We start from the raw sequence: 21,347 nt of genomic DNA, 5'->3' as shown, positions 1-21,347 counted from the left end.
GGTATTTGGTGAATTTCTGATTGCCTAACTGAATATTGCATTCAAAAGCCATTTTAGGAGAGGGGTAGTGGGACAGTAAAGCAATAGTGAGACTCAGTGACTGGTAGAATTACTGGTTTCTTCCTTTTAATAAATTTTTTTGCCGGAGCTTTCTGTGTAGGATGTAGGCAGTAGACGATGCAAGAAACCAAAGAAGTAATTCAGTGCTGCTTTTACATTGAGCTTTTGTACCTTAGTTTACTCCCAGGTCCCCAAATTAGTTTTTCAAATACCTAAATGTGCTTCCTTACCTTGTTTAATTTCAGTGGATTATTTTTAATGTGAAAATACAGTTGTGAAGTTGTGCTGCATTTTATGTTGTTCAGCAGTTTTCCCCTAGAATTACACAAGTACATCACTGAGCTATAAATCTGTGGCCAAAATACTTTTTTTTTTAGAAACAAAAGTCCTTTTAGGAAATGAGCAAAAGTAAGCCTTAAAATAATTTCCATTGAATACTTGTTTGCATTATTTCAAATAGGTCAGACAGTATACCAAAGAGGAGATGAAATGAGCAACAGTGCTATGTAAGTGTATATGATGTTTAAAAAAAATATTTAAAATACATTTAAAGCTTTTTAAAGATGTTTGTGATGGGAACATAAGTTTTAGAACAGGGGACTGCAAACTATTTCTGAAATGTAAAAAAGTTCCAGGAACATAGGAAACATTTATTTAGGAACTGATAAATATTCCTTCGTTATAATTTTGATATTATGCAGTGCTTGCAGAGAAATAGGGAAAATGTTAAATACTAGATGGTGTTGCATTTTTCTGTTACAAAGAGAAAGTGTTTCCTTTTAAAAAGTGGCTAATAAGATTAAACTCTGCAATACAAGTTCTTGGAGCTTCATAGAGAGCTTACACTATAGCTTATGGTTTACATACTGGGGAAACAATTCAGTGTTTCATAGTCTAATGTGACACTCCAACAAATATCCAAGATTAAGGAGCTGCAGCTGGTCCTTAAAATGACCCATTCCATCTGTCAAAGCATTTGAACAGTCCAGGAGAAATGGTTTTGTGGTAAATGTGATGAGCACTTAGCCCAGTGTGGGAGAATATTACTTTTTTTCCCTTATTAGTGTGTTGTGATCAAGGGACATTGAGTGGCAGCAGCAGTATTAACCTGTAGGGGACAGAGAAGAGAAAGTAACCAGCAACTGTGAAGGAGAAGCCTTACTTTGTGCATTGTGCATCTTAGCCCCATATTTATATCCTTTGGAATCCATGGAAGTTGAGAAGGAAGAGAAAAGGGACCATGAAGATTTAGTTGCTTTGATTTCTTAAAATGCTGAGACTTCTCAGGATTTATGGAGAGTTGAACAGTTGTGTTCTTTATTAAGTGGTGAAAGAGAGAAAAGGAAGCTCTGGCAAGTCGTCTCTCTGTGGACATTTTGAACAGGTGAGGATAACTGTCTAAAGAAGGAAAAAAAAACAGAGTAATAACTTGTATTTTTCTCGGACTACAAAACTGAAGATATTTACTACCTTCTAACAAAAACAGTGTGTCATGCTGAAATTATACCAGTAATGCTGAGAGGGATACCAAGATCTGATGGAGGCATTGGAGAATGTAGAAGGAGTCTGCAAAATCCAAGGAATACTATATTCCAAAGATAGACCAGATAGGAATGTTTTTCCCCTTGCTGAGCTACTGATTCCATAAGAGACTGTTTTTACTAAGGAATTTTAGAATGGTTGGATTTTTTTTTCCATAGGTAGGCATTTATTGAGTGTAATAGAAGCTGATTTTGTGTGGTACCTTTGAAAATCACAGTGAAGAATTACAGTGCACATTTTATTGAGTGTGTGTGTTTGAATATTCATATATGAATACTTTTTCTGCTTTTCACTGTAGAACATGGCTTTGGGAGGAGGGAGTGGAAGGTGAAAATGGAAATGCTTTGTTTTTCTCATCTTTTCTGTGGCATTTGTGATATTAATGTGGAACTAGGGAGCAATCAAATAACGGCATACGATATTTTTAATGTTAAGCCTTCCTATCAAAACTCTATAAAACTAACATGCCAATTTGGTTTCTAAAGAGAAGTTGTTTATATAGCTTAAATAAAAGTAGTGCATTTTTCTCTGCTGAGAAAATGGCTGCAGCTTTTTATGTTTTATAAGCAGCAAGGGTATTGAAAAGCTCATTAGGAGTGCCATGTGTCTCTACTGCTGTAACTTTTGTGGCTTTATAAAAAGTTTCTTTCAGTTCTTTTCTAAGCTATGTTGCCCATTTTGAATAGCCTCTGTTGGTTACAAGATTATAACACTGCAAAAGCTTTCTCTCAGCAAAGCCCTGCTAGTTACTAGTGAGACTTTTTAAAAATAAATTAATTCAAAGGTAGTCAATTCCTTATTTTCTTTCATTCGTTTTAGTTTTTTTCTTCTAAAGACTTTATTCAAAAGTCTGAATCATTTTGCAGGAATGTCAGGATCTAAACACTTGCTAATTTAGTGCATGTATGCCTTCTGGCCCATCACGAAGTACTGGGAAATCAAATTGAGTGTAGCAAAAGAGAAGCTGCCTCTTTCTGCTGCGTGTGCAAAGACTCGACTGGATCTCTTGGAAGCTCATTCACAAAGCATCTGGTGCTTAGGTTTGCTGTGTTTTGTGGGTAGGAGACCGGCCTGCTGTTGTCTGTTATGCTTGCTGCATTTAGATGTTTTAGAGCAAAGTAACTGGGTGCTGTAGTACATGTGTTGCAGGGCAGGGGTGAAGCATGCATTCCATTCCAAAACTGGGATTAAGTAACAGTCTGTCTGAAGTTGGTTTATTTTACAAAGTATCAGATTTCAGCATAATTGACACTTTTATCCCTTTCAACTTTGTTCTCCTCTGTGGTCTGCATTCTTCCCTCAGTCCATGGGATCCAGAGCTCTGCTTGAATTATCTTGCAAGAGATGATTCCTGATTTATTGTGTGCCTTTCTGAGCAAGAAATTTGGGATGGCCTTTCCTTTCTAGCTCTTTTGTATAATCCGTACAGAATCATTCAAGCAGTAGATTTTAGTGGGCTCACTGAAACTGCGCTGGTAAAAGAACATGAAAATCATGTTTAAATATTAATAGATTTTTTTGCCTGTCTAAGGGTTTGAGAAGTTAAGCAGGCAGATTTGATGACAATTAATGACAGTTTTTCCCACAGCAGTCTTTCCTCTCTCCCTCCCCCTTTATCTATCAGCAGCTCACTTTTTTTTTTTAGCAGCCTCTCTGACAGCCAGTTGACATGTCCCAGGCTTCCCTTCCCCCTCTCATGTCCTTCACCAGTTATAAGTATTATAATTTGCTTCAGCAAGAAATATTTCATTGCAACAAGAAGGTGAAATTAAACCCCCATTCAACAAAAAGCTATCTGAGGTATCATCTGAAGGAATTAAGGCATTCTCACTATTCTGTCTGATGCTCAGTAAACTCTTTTTGGTGATGTTAGGATGATCAGTTCACGTGTTATCAGTGCGAGCAGTCACTTCTTTCAGTGACTCATATTCTGGGTATAATTCATTGTATTTAGTGACTGTTTGGCTGGAGAGGGCACAGATGAACAAAAGGTGTAAATCCAATCCTCCCTTTTTTCAAAGTAAATTTTTTGTTGGTTTACTATACATGTGGAAGAATTATTCTTAAAATTTATGTAGCTGTCATAAGGTCTTGCCCTCATCTTCTCTAGCTACCTAAATATCATCCCTTCATTTGTTTTTCTTTTTAACCCAGTACTTCAAATATTACTCCAGTCTTGCTTGTTATGTAGCATCTGAAAAAATAAAGGTCATTGAAATCTTGTTTGTTAGTGTCTAAACAACTTGAATTTTAATTTTCTCTGATGATATAGTGTTTGTATTTCAGTTGTAAGTAGAATATTTTTCATATCAGTTGACCAAACAATCTTTATGGTCCATGTTAAAGATGAAATATAGAAAACTATGAACAGATTTTTTGTGACTTAATGCACTTTAAGATAGGTTTGATTACAATGTCATAAACTTTGATTGCATTCATGAAATGCTTTTTCTTCTATCCATAGGTGTCTGAAATGTGCAAATCTGATACTCATTGATTCATTTATCATCAGTAAAATGTCACTGTCCTGTTGTTCTTGGTTCTTTTGAATGCAGTCAGTTACAGCTATTCTACTGTAGCTGCTTTGGGAAAAACATAATATGAACGTGATAAGCAATAAATCTATCTTACCCCATTCCTGCATGACTTTCTTTTTCTATTCCCCCACAATTAGGGATGAAAAACTGAAATGGCTCCAATAGTTCTTCCTTTCTTTATTTTTTTTTCCTTTGGTCTTTTTTCCTTTTGAAGTTTTAGGTAGCCAAGCTACTGGAAAGGATTTCTAATTGGTATTTTCTTTCGTACATTTGTTGACAGACAGTTCAAGATTTTTGAGGAAAAAGATGTTTGATCAAGTTCTAAGTCTATAAACGGTGGACTTTTGAAAGGAGATGTAATGGAGAAAGATCTGGAGTTAGTATTTTTGAAAAACTTTCCAAAGAAACACTTAGAGCTTAGATTCATGGAAATACTCATTTACTTTCTTAGCTGTCCTTGTTTGAGTAAATCACTGCTGCTCTGTTCAGCAATGATCTTGGTTATGGGTTTGTGCATTGTCCTGCCCTTGTATGAGGAGTTGTTGGCTTTGGTATGTCGTAGAAAAACATGGTGCCCTCTAGGTTACCGAAGGACAAAGATTAAGCAGCTCTGATTTTGGTGTTTCCACAATATTTCCTTTCCTTTTTTTTATCAGAAACAGCATCTTTAAATAGAAAAATGGAATTTTAAAGTGCTGTTGGCCAGAAAGTAAGATGTTAAGCTTAAATTAATTTATGAAACATTTAAATACATCTGTAGGGTATATACACATTTATTTTACATGTATTTATAGAGTGCTTGAATTCAAGTACTGATCACATATTATATGACTAAAGGGGGGAAGAAGCTTTTATTATTGCCAGCAGAACCTCGTTGCTCAGCTGGATTTTTTTCTTTGAAATAGATTTTTACTGGTGTAATTTACAGACGAATAAAGCAAAGTATTTTTACATCAAATATGCAGGAAAACTTCATAAGGTAATTCACATGAAGTGTCTGTGATCCTTATGAAAAGTAATTTCCAGTTATGCAAATACATGAGTAAGAAAGGTTTGTGTTCTGTTGATGAAGGTTAGCCCATTGCATCAGGAAATAGAACCAATGCCAGCTCATTTAGTGGACTGTTCAAGCAATGTGTATCCTAAATGAGTCTCATGATTACTGTGAGAAATTTCAGACTTTTTTCTGGTATAATTTATATGCCTAGAATATAGTATATATGATACTATGGTATAACATAAATACTTTGGACATGTTTAGATTGGCTGCATTAATCATAGCAAGTAGAGCTGTTAGTTATGAAGACTATTCAAACAAAGGCCAATAAAATGTTTAAAAGCATCATGTTCTGCATGTTTCAATTTGCAAAAATGTTTTAAAATATTTACACTATTTAATGTTTTTCTATATGAGACGCTGAGATTTGGGGCCTTTTCTGAACCAAAATAAAAATCATGACACTAGGTATTAGTTCATATATTTTGACATATTTGAGATTTTACTGTCTTGTCTATATTATCCTTAAGCATGTCTTGCATTAATTAAATTGGAGCTTGGGCTTTTCTTTTCTTCTTGAAAGACTTCATGTCATGTGTCAGCTAGATTTTGCTTAAGTACATTTGTCAGAATACATTGCCCAACACATTCTCCAGTGAATTCTGTCTAGTCTAGACAAAGGATGAGAAAATATTTTTTCCAGATTTCTATAAATAGACTGGGAAAGATTTTTCTGTGCTGTAAGATTAGATGTTTGATTTCATAACTGCAACACCAGGAGAGGTAAAGCATATGCCTTGGGTATTGTACCTAATTTAGTTTTTTATTGTTTGCTAGAAATGATGTTTTCTTTGCTTTTTAGTTTAATGCATGTCTGTCAAAGCCTTACAGTTTTGGAATAAAGGAATGAAATATGTTTATAAAGTGGTTTTTATTTTGAACCTCTTGCATGGTCTGAAGCTCTTAGCTTAGTAGTAAGAGTCGAAAAGCAAGCAGGACATTTAGTGGCTGGGTAAAGGCGCAGTTCTTATCTTACAGCTTATTGTGCAAGAACTGCAGTGTGTGTCTTTATGTGTCTATACATTCTGTGTCTTTTCCATATATGTAATAGGCAAATGTTTATTTCTGTGTATTGTAGCTGTAATAAAGCTGGAAGATTGCAGACCATAGGGGTACTTAGCTGAAAAGATTGCTTCTTTCATTTGTCAAAGTAAAATGTCTTTGTAGCTTCTTCAAACTAGACATAAGGTGGAAATTTTTTATGAAGATTGTGTTGAAGCACTGGAACAAGTTGCCCAGAGATGTGGTAGAGGCCCTATCCCTGGAAACATTCAAGGTCAAATTGCATGAGGCTCTGGCCACCCTATTCTAGTTGAATATGCCCCTGATCATTGCTGGGAGATTGGACTAGATGGCTTTTAAGAGTCACTGCCAACCCAACCCATTCTGTAATTCTTCATCCAGTTTTCATAGTGATGTTAATATTTGGTGTGGTTTCTGTGCATAATACAATTAATCAGGCACTAGACTGTTGATTTGAATCTTAATCCATTACAGCTCATGCTTGTAACTTCTCCCAAGTCAAAGTACAATCCAGACCCTGCCATTTGTCTCTAATATATTCAGATTACAGCTTCTCTCTGCTCTTCAATTCTGTCAGATTTAGGAATGTTATTCACTTTTGCCCACCAATACAGGATATTCTTTCATGCTCTCCAGCAGTCTCTCACTTCTCCCCCCACTAGTATTAGTCACTGTGCCTGTGTCAGCTTCCCTTTCTGTTTACTCGTCCATGCAATATTCCTCTCAGCCCTTCTTTGTCAGCGCTTGCCTGTTGTTTATCTTCCACTCTTGCTCTCATCTTCCCTAATTCCTCTCTGGCTAACATATTGCTGACTATTTTTACTCCATTCCTTCCTCACTTTTGGTTGCTGCTTGAGGACTCAGTCTTCTTTCAGGCCTATTGTGTCTTCAGGAAGGTGCCTATTGAAAGGAAGGTGGCAGGATTTTTTTGCTCCTGGGAACTAAACTTTGGCACATAATGTTAAAAGCTAGGGTGCCAGTGGCCTCCAGCACCCTTGATGCTCTTGCATGTGAGAGCAGTAGCTCTTTGAAAAGACAAAGAATTTCTGCTGGTGAAGTCAGGAAGGAACTGAATGAAATTAGGAATCAAGTATCTTTTAATGGACAATGAGACTTGCTAATATGCTTTTTCTGGGGAAACTGCTGAGGCCATCCTAGAAGTCTCACTGAAATTGTCATCTCCAGCCATCTCCTAGCCCCTTAGCCCAGCAAGCAGTAAGTGAGGCATGCCTCTTGCATTAACACGTCACATTACTTGTGAACACCAAGTACTGCACTGTGTAGACTGCTGAACCATAGAGATCATTGTAGGCAGAATTCCTGTGGTGGGTGCTGGCATTCAAAACAGGGAAAAACCAGGTAGACACACTTCCTGTAGAGTCCTGTCTGGCACTGTGTGGTTTTTCTTTTGCTGTGTCTCACTGTTCTACAGACAGCTGTTCTTACAGACTGAAGGCTGGGGAGGTGTTTTATAGAGCTTCTGTAATTTATTCTGACAGAGATGAATAATAAAGTTAGTGGCAGCCTTACTAGAAATCACTGGTCTAGGCATGTAATTATTCTTGAATTGTTTTGACTGTGCCTGTTACAGAAGAAAATGTGGTAGCTGATTTTCACCAGCTAATGTCATTATAGGATGGGCTCACCAATGGGACATGTGCATTTTACAATGTAAATGCTGTATGCAACTGGTATTCTTCTTGTGCCATTGACTAATGTTAAGCTTGTGAAATTTTGAAAATATATAAATTAGTTCTTGTCAAGAAGATAATTTAATGCTTTTTAGTGAGGCTAGTTCCCTTCAGTGAACTTTTAATGCTTCATTGTTTTGTGTAATTTTTATGACTGTGCTCCAAATCTGTCTGAGAACAAGTATTTTTGCTACCCTATATTCTCTTCCTGCAAAAAAATCTCAGTTAAGTATTTTAAGGATAATTATTGTAAATGGATATTTGTACTGAAGTTATTGTTGTAGAATTAAAGATAAAAGTTGCTGTTAGAGTGCCAATCTTTGCAGCATCAGATAACAGCAGTATATAAAGGAGCATTCTTCCAGAGGCTGTTGATAGGCCAGATAAACAGGAAGTATCACTGGCCATCTATGGAAAAAAACATAGTGATGAGCTTATAAATATGAGTAGGCAGGCAGAACAGACTAATCCCACCACCCTGGGTCAGTTGCATAAGGATGCAGGATCTGTCAGCCCTGGAGAATTTTTCCAGAGATCCGGAGTTTTGAAAGCAGTGAGTTTGCCCTGAAAAGTTCAAACAAGTAAAGCAGAAAAACGGGAATGAGAACCTTCATGTGTAGTTTTACCTGGATTTTGCTGCGTAAGAAGTACTACTTAAAAAAAAAAAAAAAAAAAAAAAAAAGAAATTGTCCAACCCAGAGAAAGTATTGAGAGATCTTGGAATTTGTCTGTAGCCACAGGCAGCAGTAACAAATGAACAGATGAAAAGTCATAACTGTCTCCCTGAAGAATAAATTTCTATCAGCAGAGGATGGGTTAACCTGTAGCACTGTCTGTTCCGAAAATGTTATTTGTCACAGGAGAGGCAAGGCTGAAGGAGGGGGTGGAACATGAAGGCAGAGGATTTAGGAGCCTACTGTGGTAGTTCACAAGGGAGGTAGGATTTCTTCTCCCACATGGCCAATTCTAACAAGTTAGAAAATGTCCTCCGTTGACACAGTTTTTTCTAAATATGAGCCTTTTTGTCAGTCATTTGCTTTGTTTGTCTTGAGACTGAACAGATTGCAAGTCTGCAGACAGTGTGTACCATTGCATACAGTCCTGAAATTTTCTATTTTTAAAATGTGTTATCTAGCTATTGTCAAACCAGATTCACTATTTTACTACCTGTGCAGAGGAAAAAAAAAAGTGCTGTTCTGGTTTTCAGGATATACCCTCAAGATCACATGATATGTTGAGAATCTTGGCACAAATGGTGAAATTCCAGAAGCTGAGCAGTTAAAATGAGAAATTTGCTGTTGTTTAATAACTAAGGAAATCCTTATCATTGGTACCAAAGAGTTAAAGTCTAGTCTTTTGTATCCAAAATAGTGATTTATTACTGTTGAGCTTGGGCCTTAGGAAATAAATGCAATACTGTGATGTGGTGTGGAAGTATGTACTTATGCTGTTTCAGGAGTAAGTCCAAACCACAGACCTGAAAAAAACAATGCTGCTACAGTCAAATCTGGCTGAAGTTGTTTGCAGCATAACACAGAATAAGTGATGTGTTTGGCACAACAGAACAAGTGTCAGTCATATGGCTGGTCTCCATTCTAAGTGCAAATAGGAGCCATATCTTATGTGGTTTACCCTTCACTAGTCATTGAAACCTGATTCCTTCAAATAAAACAGTATCTTCTATTTTTTCATGCCATTTCCTTTTCTTCTCTAGTTTGTTTATTCTCCTAAAAAAATGGAGATCCTCCAAGGAAATTTTACTTCTGAACTTAAGTAATCTCTTGAAATGAAAAGAAAAAAGCAAACCAAAATACAACACAAAAATAGACTAGGCAACAGCATAAAAAATTATTCTTCTTTCATGTCTTACATGAGGACACCATATGTATACCGCTTAGTATCATAAGAGAGCATCAAGCTCTAAAAACCTGCTAAATATCAGCCCACCAATGCCTGTTCCTGTGAAAGAAAACTTACATCATTCTGGGCATCCGGGATACATCTGCAATTTGCTTGTTTAAGTAGAACTGAACAACTAATTTGATTGATAATATTTTTATTAGAAAGTAGCAAATCTTTATTAGGTTTCCTGTTATGAATAAACTGATACTAGAAAGTAGAAAATCTTAAAGGGAGAAAAGCATTGAAACATTTTCCTAGCCAAACCTGATCTGAGTTGATCTTTTCATTGTTTTCATTTTCATAATTCAAAGTTACTTTGAATGGTGGTATTTGTTCTTCCATAGCTTTCTCTGCAAGTTACCTGCATGCATGTAAATTAACTCACAGACTGCATTATATGGAAGCAAAGAATCATGTTTATAGCTCACTATAAGTCTCCATACTTTTTATTATATTTTTGTTCCATGCAGGCTAATATGAGCTTGCTTGTTTGTGTTTCTGTTACATTTGAATCCATACAAAGCTTTCTTTGAGTTTTTTGTTTCCGCTGAAAATCCTCCAGTAAGCATAGATCTTTGTACTCCTTTCACACAACTCTTTTTGCAGAACATATGAGACTTCCTCTGAAAGGGAAGATTTCTCTAGTGCTTGTTTTCTTGACCTTATTCCCTGTGAATTGTATCATGTAGGGGACACTGGGCTGTCATTTCATTTTTATTTGCAGAGCTACATTCAGAGCTAGCTGGAAAGACAACCATCATGTGCTTGTGTTTCTTCTATTTCTCACTAGAGATCATTTCCTGTACTCCCATGTTCATGTCAAAGGACCCTCTTTAATTTAATTTTTTTAGTACACACAATATTTAGGTGTTTCTAAGTTGCAGAGTTATGGCGTGAGACAGATTTTCTGAGGCAACATAGGAACATCCAACTTAAAAGCTGAGGAAATTCAGAAGATAAGCGCTGTAGCAGGAGGAAGGAACAGCTATGGCATTTCATATGTTTCATATTTTATATGAACCTTGTTCTAACAGTGCTTAACCATTTCCCTTTACGCTTCTGAAAAGTGTGTTTGGGGAGGAGTGAGTTGTTTTGACTGATAGTCTACATGTGAGGAAGTGTACATGGAAGCAAAAGGAGAGAAAAATAACAGAGCGACATATTTAGATCTGTTAGTAAAAGCAGCAGACCTTTTGTATGATTGTTTTTGCTCTGTGTTCTTAAAAAATAAAATTCACTGAGGAGGCAAAATGGACTTGAAATTATTCAGGTTTCAAATGGGATGGTGATGGAGAATGGAAAGAGAAGTTGTGTGTTCTCCTGACTTCATTAGAAGAATGAAGACCAGGGGTAAGGCAGTCTCATTTTACCTGAATATTGCTTACATTTCCTATGCTAAAGAAAACAAATGGAGCAAACAAGCTGTAAAGTCTGAGGATATTTTCTTTTGGGAAGTCATCCTTTTACCCAGTCGAGACTGTCAGCTGTATAGTCAGCCGACTATGCTGAGTCTGAGTATTGACTAACAAAGGAAAAGGTTGCTGGTGAATATGAAGTAGTGTTGACCTGTTGCTGAGAAGAGATCGTGTTGAGTTTTTCCAACCTCAATTGCTTTCTTTTAAGGGGAGGTAGAAGAGATGGCTGAAGAAAGATAATGGAGTGTCTTGCTTCTGATAAGGATAGTAACAAATATCCTTGAGCAGATAATACAAATAACTTCCAAGACTCCCTGCCTGATGTTTTTTCTTCTGTCATATTCTAGGTACTACAGAAGTGGTAGACAAGCCAGCACAGTTTACAAGCTGATCTAGCATACGTGGTTGCCTAGAAGCAGGAATTGTCCCTTTGCAAGCTAGATATCAGGAGTAAGAGTTACTGCTTAAAACAAGTGCCATGGAGGGGAAATATGTTTAGAATGATAAGCAGTACAGAATATGGGGTGGATGTTATCAAGACCATTTGCTACAGACCACTATTTGAGTGGGGTAAAAAAGCTATGGAAAATACAGTTGAAGTGAAATTGCATTAGCCTTCATGTATTGGGATATTTTTTAAGTCTTCTGAGAAGAAAATTTATTCCAGTCTTGTCTTCTAACTTTTGAGCAAGCTATGAAATAACTCTTATATTGTATTTGATGTACCTTCAGATCTGATAAATTTCAGAGAGTCAGTCACTTCCAGACTAAGATTAAATGAGACACTTGAGAACATTAGATTGCCTTTAGGTAAGTGCAATATAATTGCTGCTCTATTGAGTCTAGCATTCATTTTTAGATCAGTCTAGTACAGTGTAAATAAGTAACTGTTTACCTAAGAGGTTTCTAACATTTTGCCTTATAAAGTGTGTGTGGACAAAAAGAAAACTGAAAAAAGTAACCAGTGTCTGTGTGTACACATATGCTTCATTTTAAAGCAGTCATAATTAATATTTTACTCCAAATCCATTAAATTATCCAAGCTTCTGAAAATATGTATATGAAAAAATCTCATTCAAACACATTGAAGTATATAACAATGCAAAAAAAAATCAGATAGTGTCTTCTTTTTTCAGTAGGCAGAGTCAACAAAAGGTACTTTGTGTTTACAATGATGTCATGTTACAATTTGAGTGCTGAGGCTACCAGACAAGACTAGACAAAGTGAATTTTAAAAATGCCATTCTAATTAAACTAGTCCCTTGGTGCAGATCACTGATGGTGTTTTGGCCTTGCTCTTGACTTTTTAACACCAAGAGGTATTTCTAATGGCTGTGGTTAAGAGCTTTAAGCCCAGCTCTGCTAATGATCAGCTAACACCTGTTGTGGTGAAAAGCTATTTTAGTTCAACAGTCCCAGGATTAGTTTTATAGACCAAAATAAACCGTGTCATGCAGTTGAATGAATAGCTTTAGATTTTGAGAAAAAATATGCTGAATGTGAGGTCTAAACTTACTGAAATATGTGGAATATTAAAGCAGTACTGGAAAGTGGCACTGTGCAAATGCTAATGTCTCAGCCAGTGCAGGAAAGTAAATCTTCTCTTCTGTCACTTTAATACTTTCAGGATTTCTGCCTGTCTCTCTCGTTTACCTAACTGACAGTCAAGCAATTTTTGAAATCATGGTAACTTCAAGAGGCCTTAAAAAACCACAGATGATCACATGATTGAGTCTGTAGCATGCTGTCATGATGTAACAACTCTCTGAAACACCAAGACCTAATAGACAGAAATACAGAACTTCTGCTGATGCGCTTCATACAGGCTCAAGCATTGCTTTATTTTTTGTTTTGTTATTCTAGTGCAAAGGTCTTGACATAATGCTCTAAAGGTGCCATGTAGAATTTACATTAGATGCTGTTAGGCAAGAAAGTATTTAAGACCTAACCAAGTAATAACACATTTTCCTCATGCAACACTGGAAAAGAAACACTAACACAGGACTTGGAATAATACCTGAAATATAATTAAATTGAAGTATATAATGCAAGTTGTCATGTTTATGAAGAAAAAAATGTAAATTATCCTTGTCTTGCTAGTTTCACCACGAGACTGTTAAATCAGTTAGTAATCTGTAACTCCAAAGACTTTGCATATTGTTGGGTTTAAGTTCTAATTGTCAAAGCCATATGGAAAAAGATACTTTTTGTTTTTACCTAAAATTGCAGTCCATTTTACAGAAGCAGTCAGAAATTTTGAAGACAGTTGCTTATGTGTTGATGTATATACGCTTCTAATTTGCAGGATTAGTTGATGATATTTTGATTTTTTTTTCTGGTCCAAAACTCTGTTAGAATGACTGGAGGTGGAGGACAGATTTCCATGTTTAGTAAAAGTGTGAAATTAAAGAGATGTGTAAAAGCATATACAGCACAGATTTTGATATTTGTTGAACACACCAATAGGGCCTCTGATGTTTGTTTGATACCTGAGCAATTCTTTGTACCTCAAGGAGGAAAGATGTAGTAGACTACAATAGACACTGGTGCAAGTATTCCTTCTGTTTAGACTGTTTTTAAATAGAAAAGAAAAGCAACCAAAAACCAATCTGCAAAGTCTGTTGGCTAGTCCATACTAGGAATGATGTTCTGCATAAATTGGACTGTCTTCTCTTCCTTCCTGCTAGCCACTAAACATATCCACTGTCATAGTATTTGTGGAAGTCTTGCATTCTCAAGGTGTATCATTGTCCTTGTTTGTGTCCTGTATCTTGTTTGTGCTTCTCTCTAAGGACATAATTATGCCAAACAGGGTTAGAATTGGTCAATTTGAAACAAGAATCATCTGGAGTGAAATCCTAATGTAATGTTTTTCTTGTTGGGCCTTAGAAAATATGAAGGTGTTCGTAGCTAATAAAATGTGACTGGAGAATATACACCCTGATTGCTCATGCCTAAAGCAATCCTAATGTTTCTAGAAATTATTTATCTAAAGGTTTGCTGTCAACTAAATTAACAGATGCCCCAAATTTGGGGGGTTTTTTTCCACATTAGTATGTCGTATCTAACCACTGACATATGCAATCAAATACTTCTTGTCAAAATACTTAGAAAGGTGAGGAATTTATAGGTGCTCAAATTGCTATCCTGTATAGGGGTGCAGATTCCAAAAATATTATTTGGGAATCTTTTCTGCAGTGCCAATGATTATGGATGAGAGAAGCTGAAAAGAGAGGATGGTTTGAAATAATTGACTTCATCATCCTATTTGTTTGTTCCCAAGTTAACCACTGTTGTTTGTTTAGAACTATTACATACTCACAATGTTTTATATAAATTGTACTGTGGATTCCATGAGTAGAAGTTCTCCTGTGGAAGCAGTGAAGTCAATAGGCTTGAATTGGATGTGTTGTGTTTTGTTGCTACCTCTTCCAATTTACTGTCCAAGAGGAAATCTTTATTGACTGTCAGGTTTTGTTTGAATTTTGAACCTAAAGTGAAGTTGTCACACATCGAGGTGATACCCTCAGAGAAATGAAAAGTATTTCATATTTATATTTAAGTATAGAAGAATGGAGTTGTTTTTGTCTGAACTTCAGATTATTCAATTTCAATAAAATGATGATATATTAAGACACTGGAGGAGCTTCCCTGTTAGTATGGAAAAAAAACAACCTCTCTGAAATGATAGCTTTAAATCAGATGAGTGTTTACAGATACACATTTCAGTTTAAGGTTTCCATTTCAATGCAGTTACATAAAAATACATATAGGGATTTACCTACAGTAATTATCTATCATTACACATAACAACAGAGAGGATTTGAGTATAATAACGGAAAAGTCTTGGGGGTAGCATTGAACTAAGGATAATGGTGTATCAAAGATCTTTTTATTGTAACTGTTTTTCAATGTTCTGCAATCCTGAATGCATGTTTAGATTTATTGGAAATTTCATTTCATCATATGAAGAGCATATGTAATGTGATAATTGCAAAATAGAAAGTTAATTTAAATACAGATACAAGGAGATAAAATCATTCCTTTAGCTGGTTGCTAAGCAAATTTTTGCATTAAAATATTTATATTCACCAGCACAACAGCATTTTTTGCTTAAAAGAAATCTGTTGACATGTACATTAAATCAGCTTAAACATCAAATACTACTTCTTGTCCAGTTAAATATGCCTATTTAGAAAACAGTAATGAATTTTAGTTGTTTATTGATTTGAGGGTTTGTGTATGTGCATAGTTGCTATAGTTCCCTCTTAACTTGTGGTCACCGAAAGATTGGTAAACTGTTGAGTGTTGTGAATAAGAATAAAAACACTACTAGGAGTAATTTGAGCTCTGTGAAACCTCAGTGTCATACATTTGCTAGTGATGCCATATAATCAGATCTTCTTTTGATCCTATTTATTTTAAAATATTTGGGATGGGCATGTACAGCAGAATAGGTATGTATACTTGATTTGAACATACTTGATCTGTTTGAGCCAACAGGAAATTTTTACATGTTCCTACACTAAGCAGAAAAGGTAAAAGTGGTCATACTGACTGGCTTGTTCTGTTGCCAAGCCATGGTTCTGCTGCTTAATTGTAAGTAGAAATTTAGTATTTTTCTTGCCCTCTTGATACTTGTGCTTTTCACTAGAACGTAAAAACTGCACTGGTATTGGAAACCACTTAGTCACAAATGTAGTTTATTTTAACTTATAGGGTTCTAACAGAATTATTGTTTAAAGTTACAAATCCCATTTCAACCAGATGCTACCAGTACTACTGCAGATCTGTGTTTGAGCTTGGCTAGTAAAGGAATTAATATTTTAAGGACTTTTCTCAAAACTTCTATTATTTTTGCATCCCTCTGGACCTTGAATTGCCTTAATCTTTCTTAGGCAATTAAAAATGGTTTCTTGAAGTTAATTCAGCCACTTTCCAGGGCAGAGTTTTCTGTACATACTTTTTTTCCCAGAACTGCAAGGAGTATCTTTTACAAAACACTATTCTGTTGAAAAACCACGTGTTTAATATAAGGAAGTTTTTTCCACAATAATGTGGCATCTTTCAGGTTTTTCTCTAAGTTGATTATTTTTAATTTTATTTCATTTTGCCTTTTCGGTCACCAGTTTAGTGCTAGGAGAAATTTCCAGAATATTTCAAATTAAATAAGTGTCATTTGAACATGACTTTTGAGAAGAAAAACTTGCATTAGTTATACAGAAACTTACATGTAAGATTATCTGGATGAGAATAATATGTGGAAAGCAAATCACATTCTCCCTAATATCATACTGATTTTTTTCCTCTTATTCCTAGTCATTAATTCCGTAGAAGTTTTTGCCAGTTCTTTGCTGTGGACATAAAAACAAATTAAACACTTTTAAGTTTGCTTTCAGTAATAAATTAATTCATCAGCGATGAACAGATAGCTATACAAGGCCACTGCACATTTTCCCTGTTCATGCCTCAGTCATACTAGTGGGGTTTTTTATGTACTCACCTGACTATTGTGCAGGATATAAAATGTGGAAAAGAAGCCATGGTAGTGCCTCATTTTACAGAAAAGCACAGGACGAGTGAAAAGGTTGCCATTTTGCCTTGGGATTTGTTGAAGAAATAAGGGTTTCATGTTAATTACCTGAATGAATTACTGAAAATCATCAAATAAAGATATAAGTGGTTATATGAAACAAGACTATTGATAAGTAGACATGAAGTAAGCCACATGAGTAATTTAAAAATCCTAATGTGTAGTTATTTGAAAAAGTAAACAACAAAGCTCCTGAAGTATGTTAACTAAAATGGATAATGTAAGGGAACTGAAAAGGAATATTTCTCTTTTTTTCTCTAAATCCTCCCCAGTGTTTTGTGCTTGTTTGTTTGTAACTTCAAATAAGTTAGCAAATAACCTGAGCTGAATCTGAACTAAGGGTAGTGTCTTTGGAGGCATGACAGAGGAACAAAGCAATCCTCAGGGTGCCTCATGCCTGTGACTTCGGTTAAATAATTTTGCCTTCCTGGCAGTTTGGCCAATAAACAGAATATTTTTGGTTCGCTGAAGGACTTATGTGCAAATTCTTAGGAATTCTCCAACTGGTTGCAATTAACGTTGCTTAGTTTGCAACACCATTTTCAGATGATAGCTCCATCATAGCAATCACAGTACTTTGCTAGGCTACAGTTAGTTTATCAGTGAGCAAGCTTTAGGAGTGAAAGAATAGCCTTACTGCATAGATTTATCTTAAGGAAAAATTAGAAAACATTAAAATTAGTTAGAGCTGCAGTTAACAAGAATCATCTTTACCAGGTTTTCTAGCATGTCTTATATGCCCAAATTAGCTCTTCCTGACTTTGATATCAGGAAGAATTCCTATAGGAACTCCAACTTTTTAAAGTAGTAGATGGAGGAAGGCAGAAGAGTTGCTTTGACCAATCTTTGCCTTCTGTAAGTGGTGAGCGACTGATGCAATTCTTTCTCTGTTTTCTCTGACAGAAAGTATAAGAGGGTCAGGGAGTGCTTTACACCTAGGTTAAATTCTGAATACTGAGGCTGAATTGTTCATTAATGGTACATGATTTTTGGGTTTGACCGTGACTGGGTTTGATCTGGATGTCATTACTAATGTAATCTATGTACCTCACAATTCAGGTATTACTTGGAATCCTAGCATGGCTTGGGTTCATAAGGACCTTAAAGGCCATCCTGTTCCAATGCCCTGCCATGAGCAGGGACACCTTCCCCTAGACCAGGTTGCTCAGAGCCCCATCCAGCCTGGCCTTAAACACTTCCAGGGATGGAGCATCAATAACTTCCTTGAGCAATCTAGAACAGGTTGCCTGGAGTTTTGTTCCAAGAACAAAACTTGCCTTTTGTTCTTACATAGTTATTGGGGTACTCTAAGTGTTTTACAATAATGGATTACTTTGTTATTAAGACTTGCAACATCATCTTATTTCATTTGAATGTCATATAAGGAAGATACACTGAATTAAATATTCTGGTTTGTGTAATGCTTTGGTCATCTCCTTTTTTTACATTCTGATATGATGGGAGATGATGATATTGTTTGTAGGAAAAAAATGTGTGGAAGAATTGGAGAAATGAGTTTTCCCATGGGAAATTATCCTATTCTGTGCAGAAAGTGTTGCATAACCTTATTCCCTTTCATTTCTTCTCACCCTGTATAATCTTCCTGTGTTTCTCTTTCTTTGTTTAACTGTTCTTTCCCTAAAGTAAGAACAAAGATGACTTGTGAAGATTCTCAATAGTGGTTTTGCTTCAGAATTATTTTGCTAATTTTCTTAGCTGCCCGTGGTGCAATATAATGAACTTTCAAGTATAACAAAACGTGCATGATCTTGATAAAGTTTGGGGTTTTTTTTCCTGATGTTTTATTTTAACCTATAGTCCTATTAACAGAGTCTAGATTTAGCTTCAGGTGAAAATATAAAGCTTTGCATCTCATGAGAAAGTATTTATTATCTGGAATACTTGGACATTTTGGGTGTAAGATTAAAGCTTGCTTAATAGTTACGGTTAGATGTTCTGAAACTATTCTTTAGAGCCTTTAAGTATAAACATTTGTTCCCTTTATGCATGTATTATTTTGGGGTTTTTGTGGTTCTTTAAACATTATAATTAGGCAATGAAAAGGTGAGCACTTGAATTCTGGCACAGGACTGTGAGCTCTGTACAACTATAAAATTACAAATTCTTCTTAAATGAAAACTAGGTCTGCTTCTTGTTGTCTTGTGCAGTTGCAATGGTTTTTTGTATCAATAAAATTGTTGGAAAATTTAAATTTTTCTTCTGTAATTTTACAGCAGGTATACCTTTCATTTTATTTCATGAATACCTTTAAAAAGCAGGATTGTTATTCAAAATATGACTTGTCATTGCTCCTGCAGAGGAGTGAAACATAATTATCGCTGCTTGTCTTCCACCCTGTTTCTCTTCAGGTTTTCTCCCTCCCTATATGCCTTTATACAAAGCTCATGCAGCTTAAATCACTGCTTAGGTGGTGGTGTGGGAGGTGCACCCAGAGACAGAGGAGAGGCTTTCCTGGGCCAGTTCTCCTGCAGAGCCCAATGCTGCGGGCACAGAAACTTCGTGCTCTGCCCTCCATGGGCCTCTTGCTAAGGCGAACCAGTGAGAGAATAAGGTGCTGGGCAAGGGCAGCAATCATACCTGAAAATATCTTTTGGAGCGTTATTAGCCAAGACTTTTAGTTGTCATTGTTCTTTTGCAAAATTAATACTAGTATCTACCACCAGGTAGCACAGAAAAAAATACCTTGAAGTAAAAATTTAACTCATATGATAGAATATTAATAGTGGAGAAAATGGGGGAAAGGGTGACCTTTCCCACAAAATAAGCTTTTAAGGTAAAGGAAACATTGCTCAAATGTTTGGCCTAGCAATTCCTTAAAGTGTTTGATTTAGCAGCTGCCTGGTACGGCTGCTAAAAAACAAACTCAGACACCAATGTCCTGTGCTACAAATGCCTTGCTTGTGTTTAAGACTAAACTAAAATGGGTATTTGACTGAAGCTTGATGAAACAGCAGAGAGATGAGCTCTCAGAACTAGGACATACGTCAGTTAACAGATTTAGTGATTATAGTTGGTAAAAGAGCACTTGAAAGTCTACAGTATAGAGAATTTTAAGACTGTGTTCCCTTAATTAATTCCAGATCCTCAGAATGTAGAGGACAGTATAGAAGCCTTTGGGTTCCTCCTAATCTAAAACTGAGTAGAAGTCATGAAAGACTCAGTGCAGAGATTCTTGGTCACGAAGGGTAGGATTAGTTGAAGTGTTTGCCTTCTCACTGCCTTCATTTATGCTTTCATTTGCTGTTGCCTCTCTTTCTATTGTAGTTTTGTTTGGAGGAATTTTTTTTTAGATTGTTTCTTTCTGCTTCCTTTCCTTTGAAATCACTAGGGAAAACAAAAACAGATTACAACATGACACAAGTTTGTCAGGCATTAAACACAAACCATAAGCAAATTATGCTTTTTAATACTTTGGGAGATCTTTGAGAGGAGAGAATAAAACCACTGGGGCTTTTTCTCCAGTCTACAAGTATCTATAGACAAATATATTTTCTCAGAGAAGATGGACCACATTTGCAGTGTCAATAAAATTGCAAGGAAGCTTTCCTGCTGTCTCGCTTTTCAGAAGTGGTATATTCTGTCTAAAACCATACTGGAAAGAATCCAGGCACTTTTTAAATTATTAAGAGATACCAAAGTTGTATTGGCTGCATGTCTTCTATTGGACTTTCCTGAAAATCAGTGGTTTGAGACTGGCACTAAGTTCCTGGCGTGAGTGCAGTGTGTTCCAAGTGATAACTTAAAATTATTTTAGTAAAGCTGCTTACATAGATTATTCCATATTCCCTATGCATCTACTGAAGTCAAAAATTCTTCCTGTTATTCTCAGGTCATGGCAAGTTCTGCAGTAATTAATATTCTTCAGATTCTTAGCAGATTTTTCATGTGGAAGTGCTGTTAACATGGGCATCATGGCACCTTGCATATGAGAGTAGGCCAAGAGAGAGCTGGATTTGTTCAGCCTTTACAAGTAGGATCCCTGCCGCTGTCTATAGCTACCCAGTATGCAGGTGTGGAGAAGGCTGAGCCAGTCAGCCCAAGATCAAATTCTTTGTTTTGCTTTGATTTTGAGTAGCCATTTCCATTTGTGCAGTTTGGTCTGTGCACCGTGGGGGTACATATAAACATAGCACTGTATAGCTGGGAAGGAGAGTAGTTTTGAAGGCCACTTTTTATGTTGAAAATAGATTAAGGTAATTTGTACAGCCCTCAGTTCATCAAATCAGTCCTCCAGCCACGTATTTGACTTTCAGAATAGGAAACAGCATTCATGTTTGAGACCACTGTTAAAAACTTCACTGTCTTCAATGTTTTTAAAAGTGAAGTAATTGCAAAATGTTCTTTTTCTCTGCAGTGCTTGCTCTCCCAGCCAAAGTTCTGGGCCATTCAGACATCAGCTCTACTCCTTCGGACCAAACTGGAGAAAGGAAGCACTCGCAGAATGGAACGGGCAATGAGGCAGACTCAGGTAAGACTTCTGAGCTGAGCTGCCTTATTATAATATAT

The 21,347-nt window shown here is 36.1% G+C and overlaps 1 protein-coding gene across 1 annotated transcript in view; it reads left to right on the top strand.

The window, feature by feature from the left end:
* TTC27 (tetratricopeptide repeat domain 27) overlaps nucleotides 1–21,347 on the top strand; it is a 113,417-nt gene that overhangs the window by 37,232 nt on the left and 54,838 nt on the right. Inside the window, exon 10 of the mRNA XM_063390683.1 lies at nucleotides 21,196–21,309. Coding sequence (XP_063246753.1) covers nucleotides 21,196–21,309 — 114 coding nt within the window. The remainder of the gene's footprint in view (nucleotides 1–21,195; nucleotides 21,310–21,347) is intronic.

Source organism: Prinia subflava, chromosome 2 (genome assembly GCF_021018805.1).
Source record: "Prinia subflava isolate CZ2003 ecotype Zambia chromosome 2, Cam_Psub_1.2, whole genome shotgun sequence".
Classification (NCBI taxonomy): Eukaryota; Metazoa; Chordata; class Aves; order Passeriformes; family Cisticolidae; genus Prinia; species Prinia subflava.
Note: the sequence above shows the minus strand (reverse complement) of the source record. Positions and strands in the feature narration are given on the sequence as shown.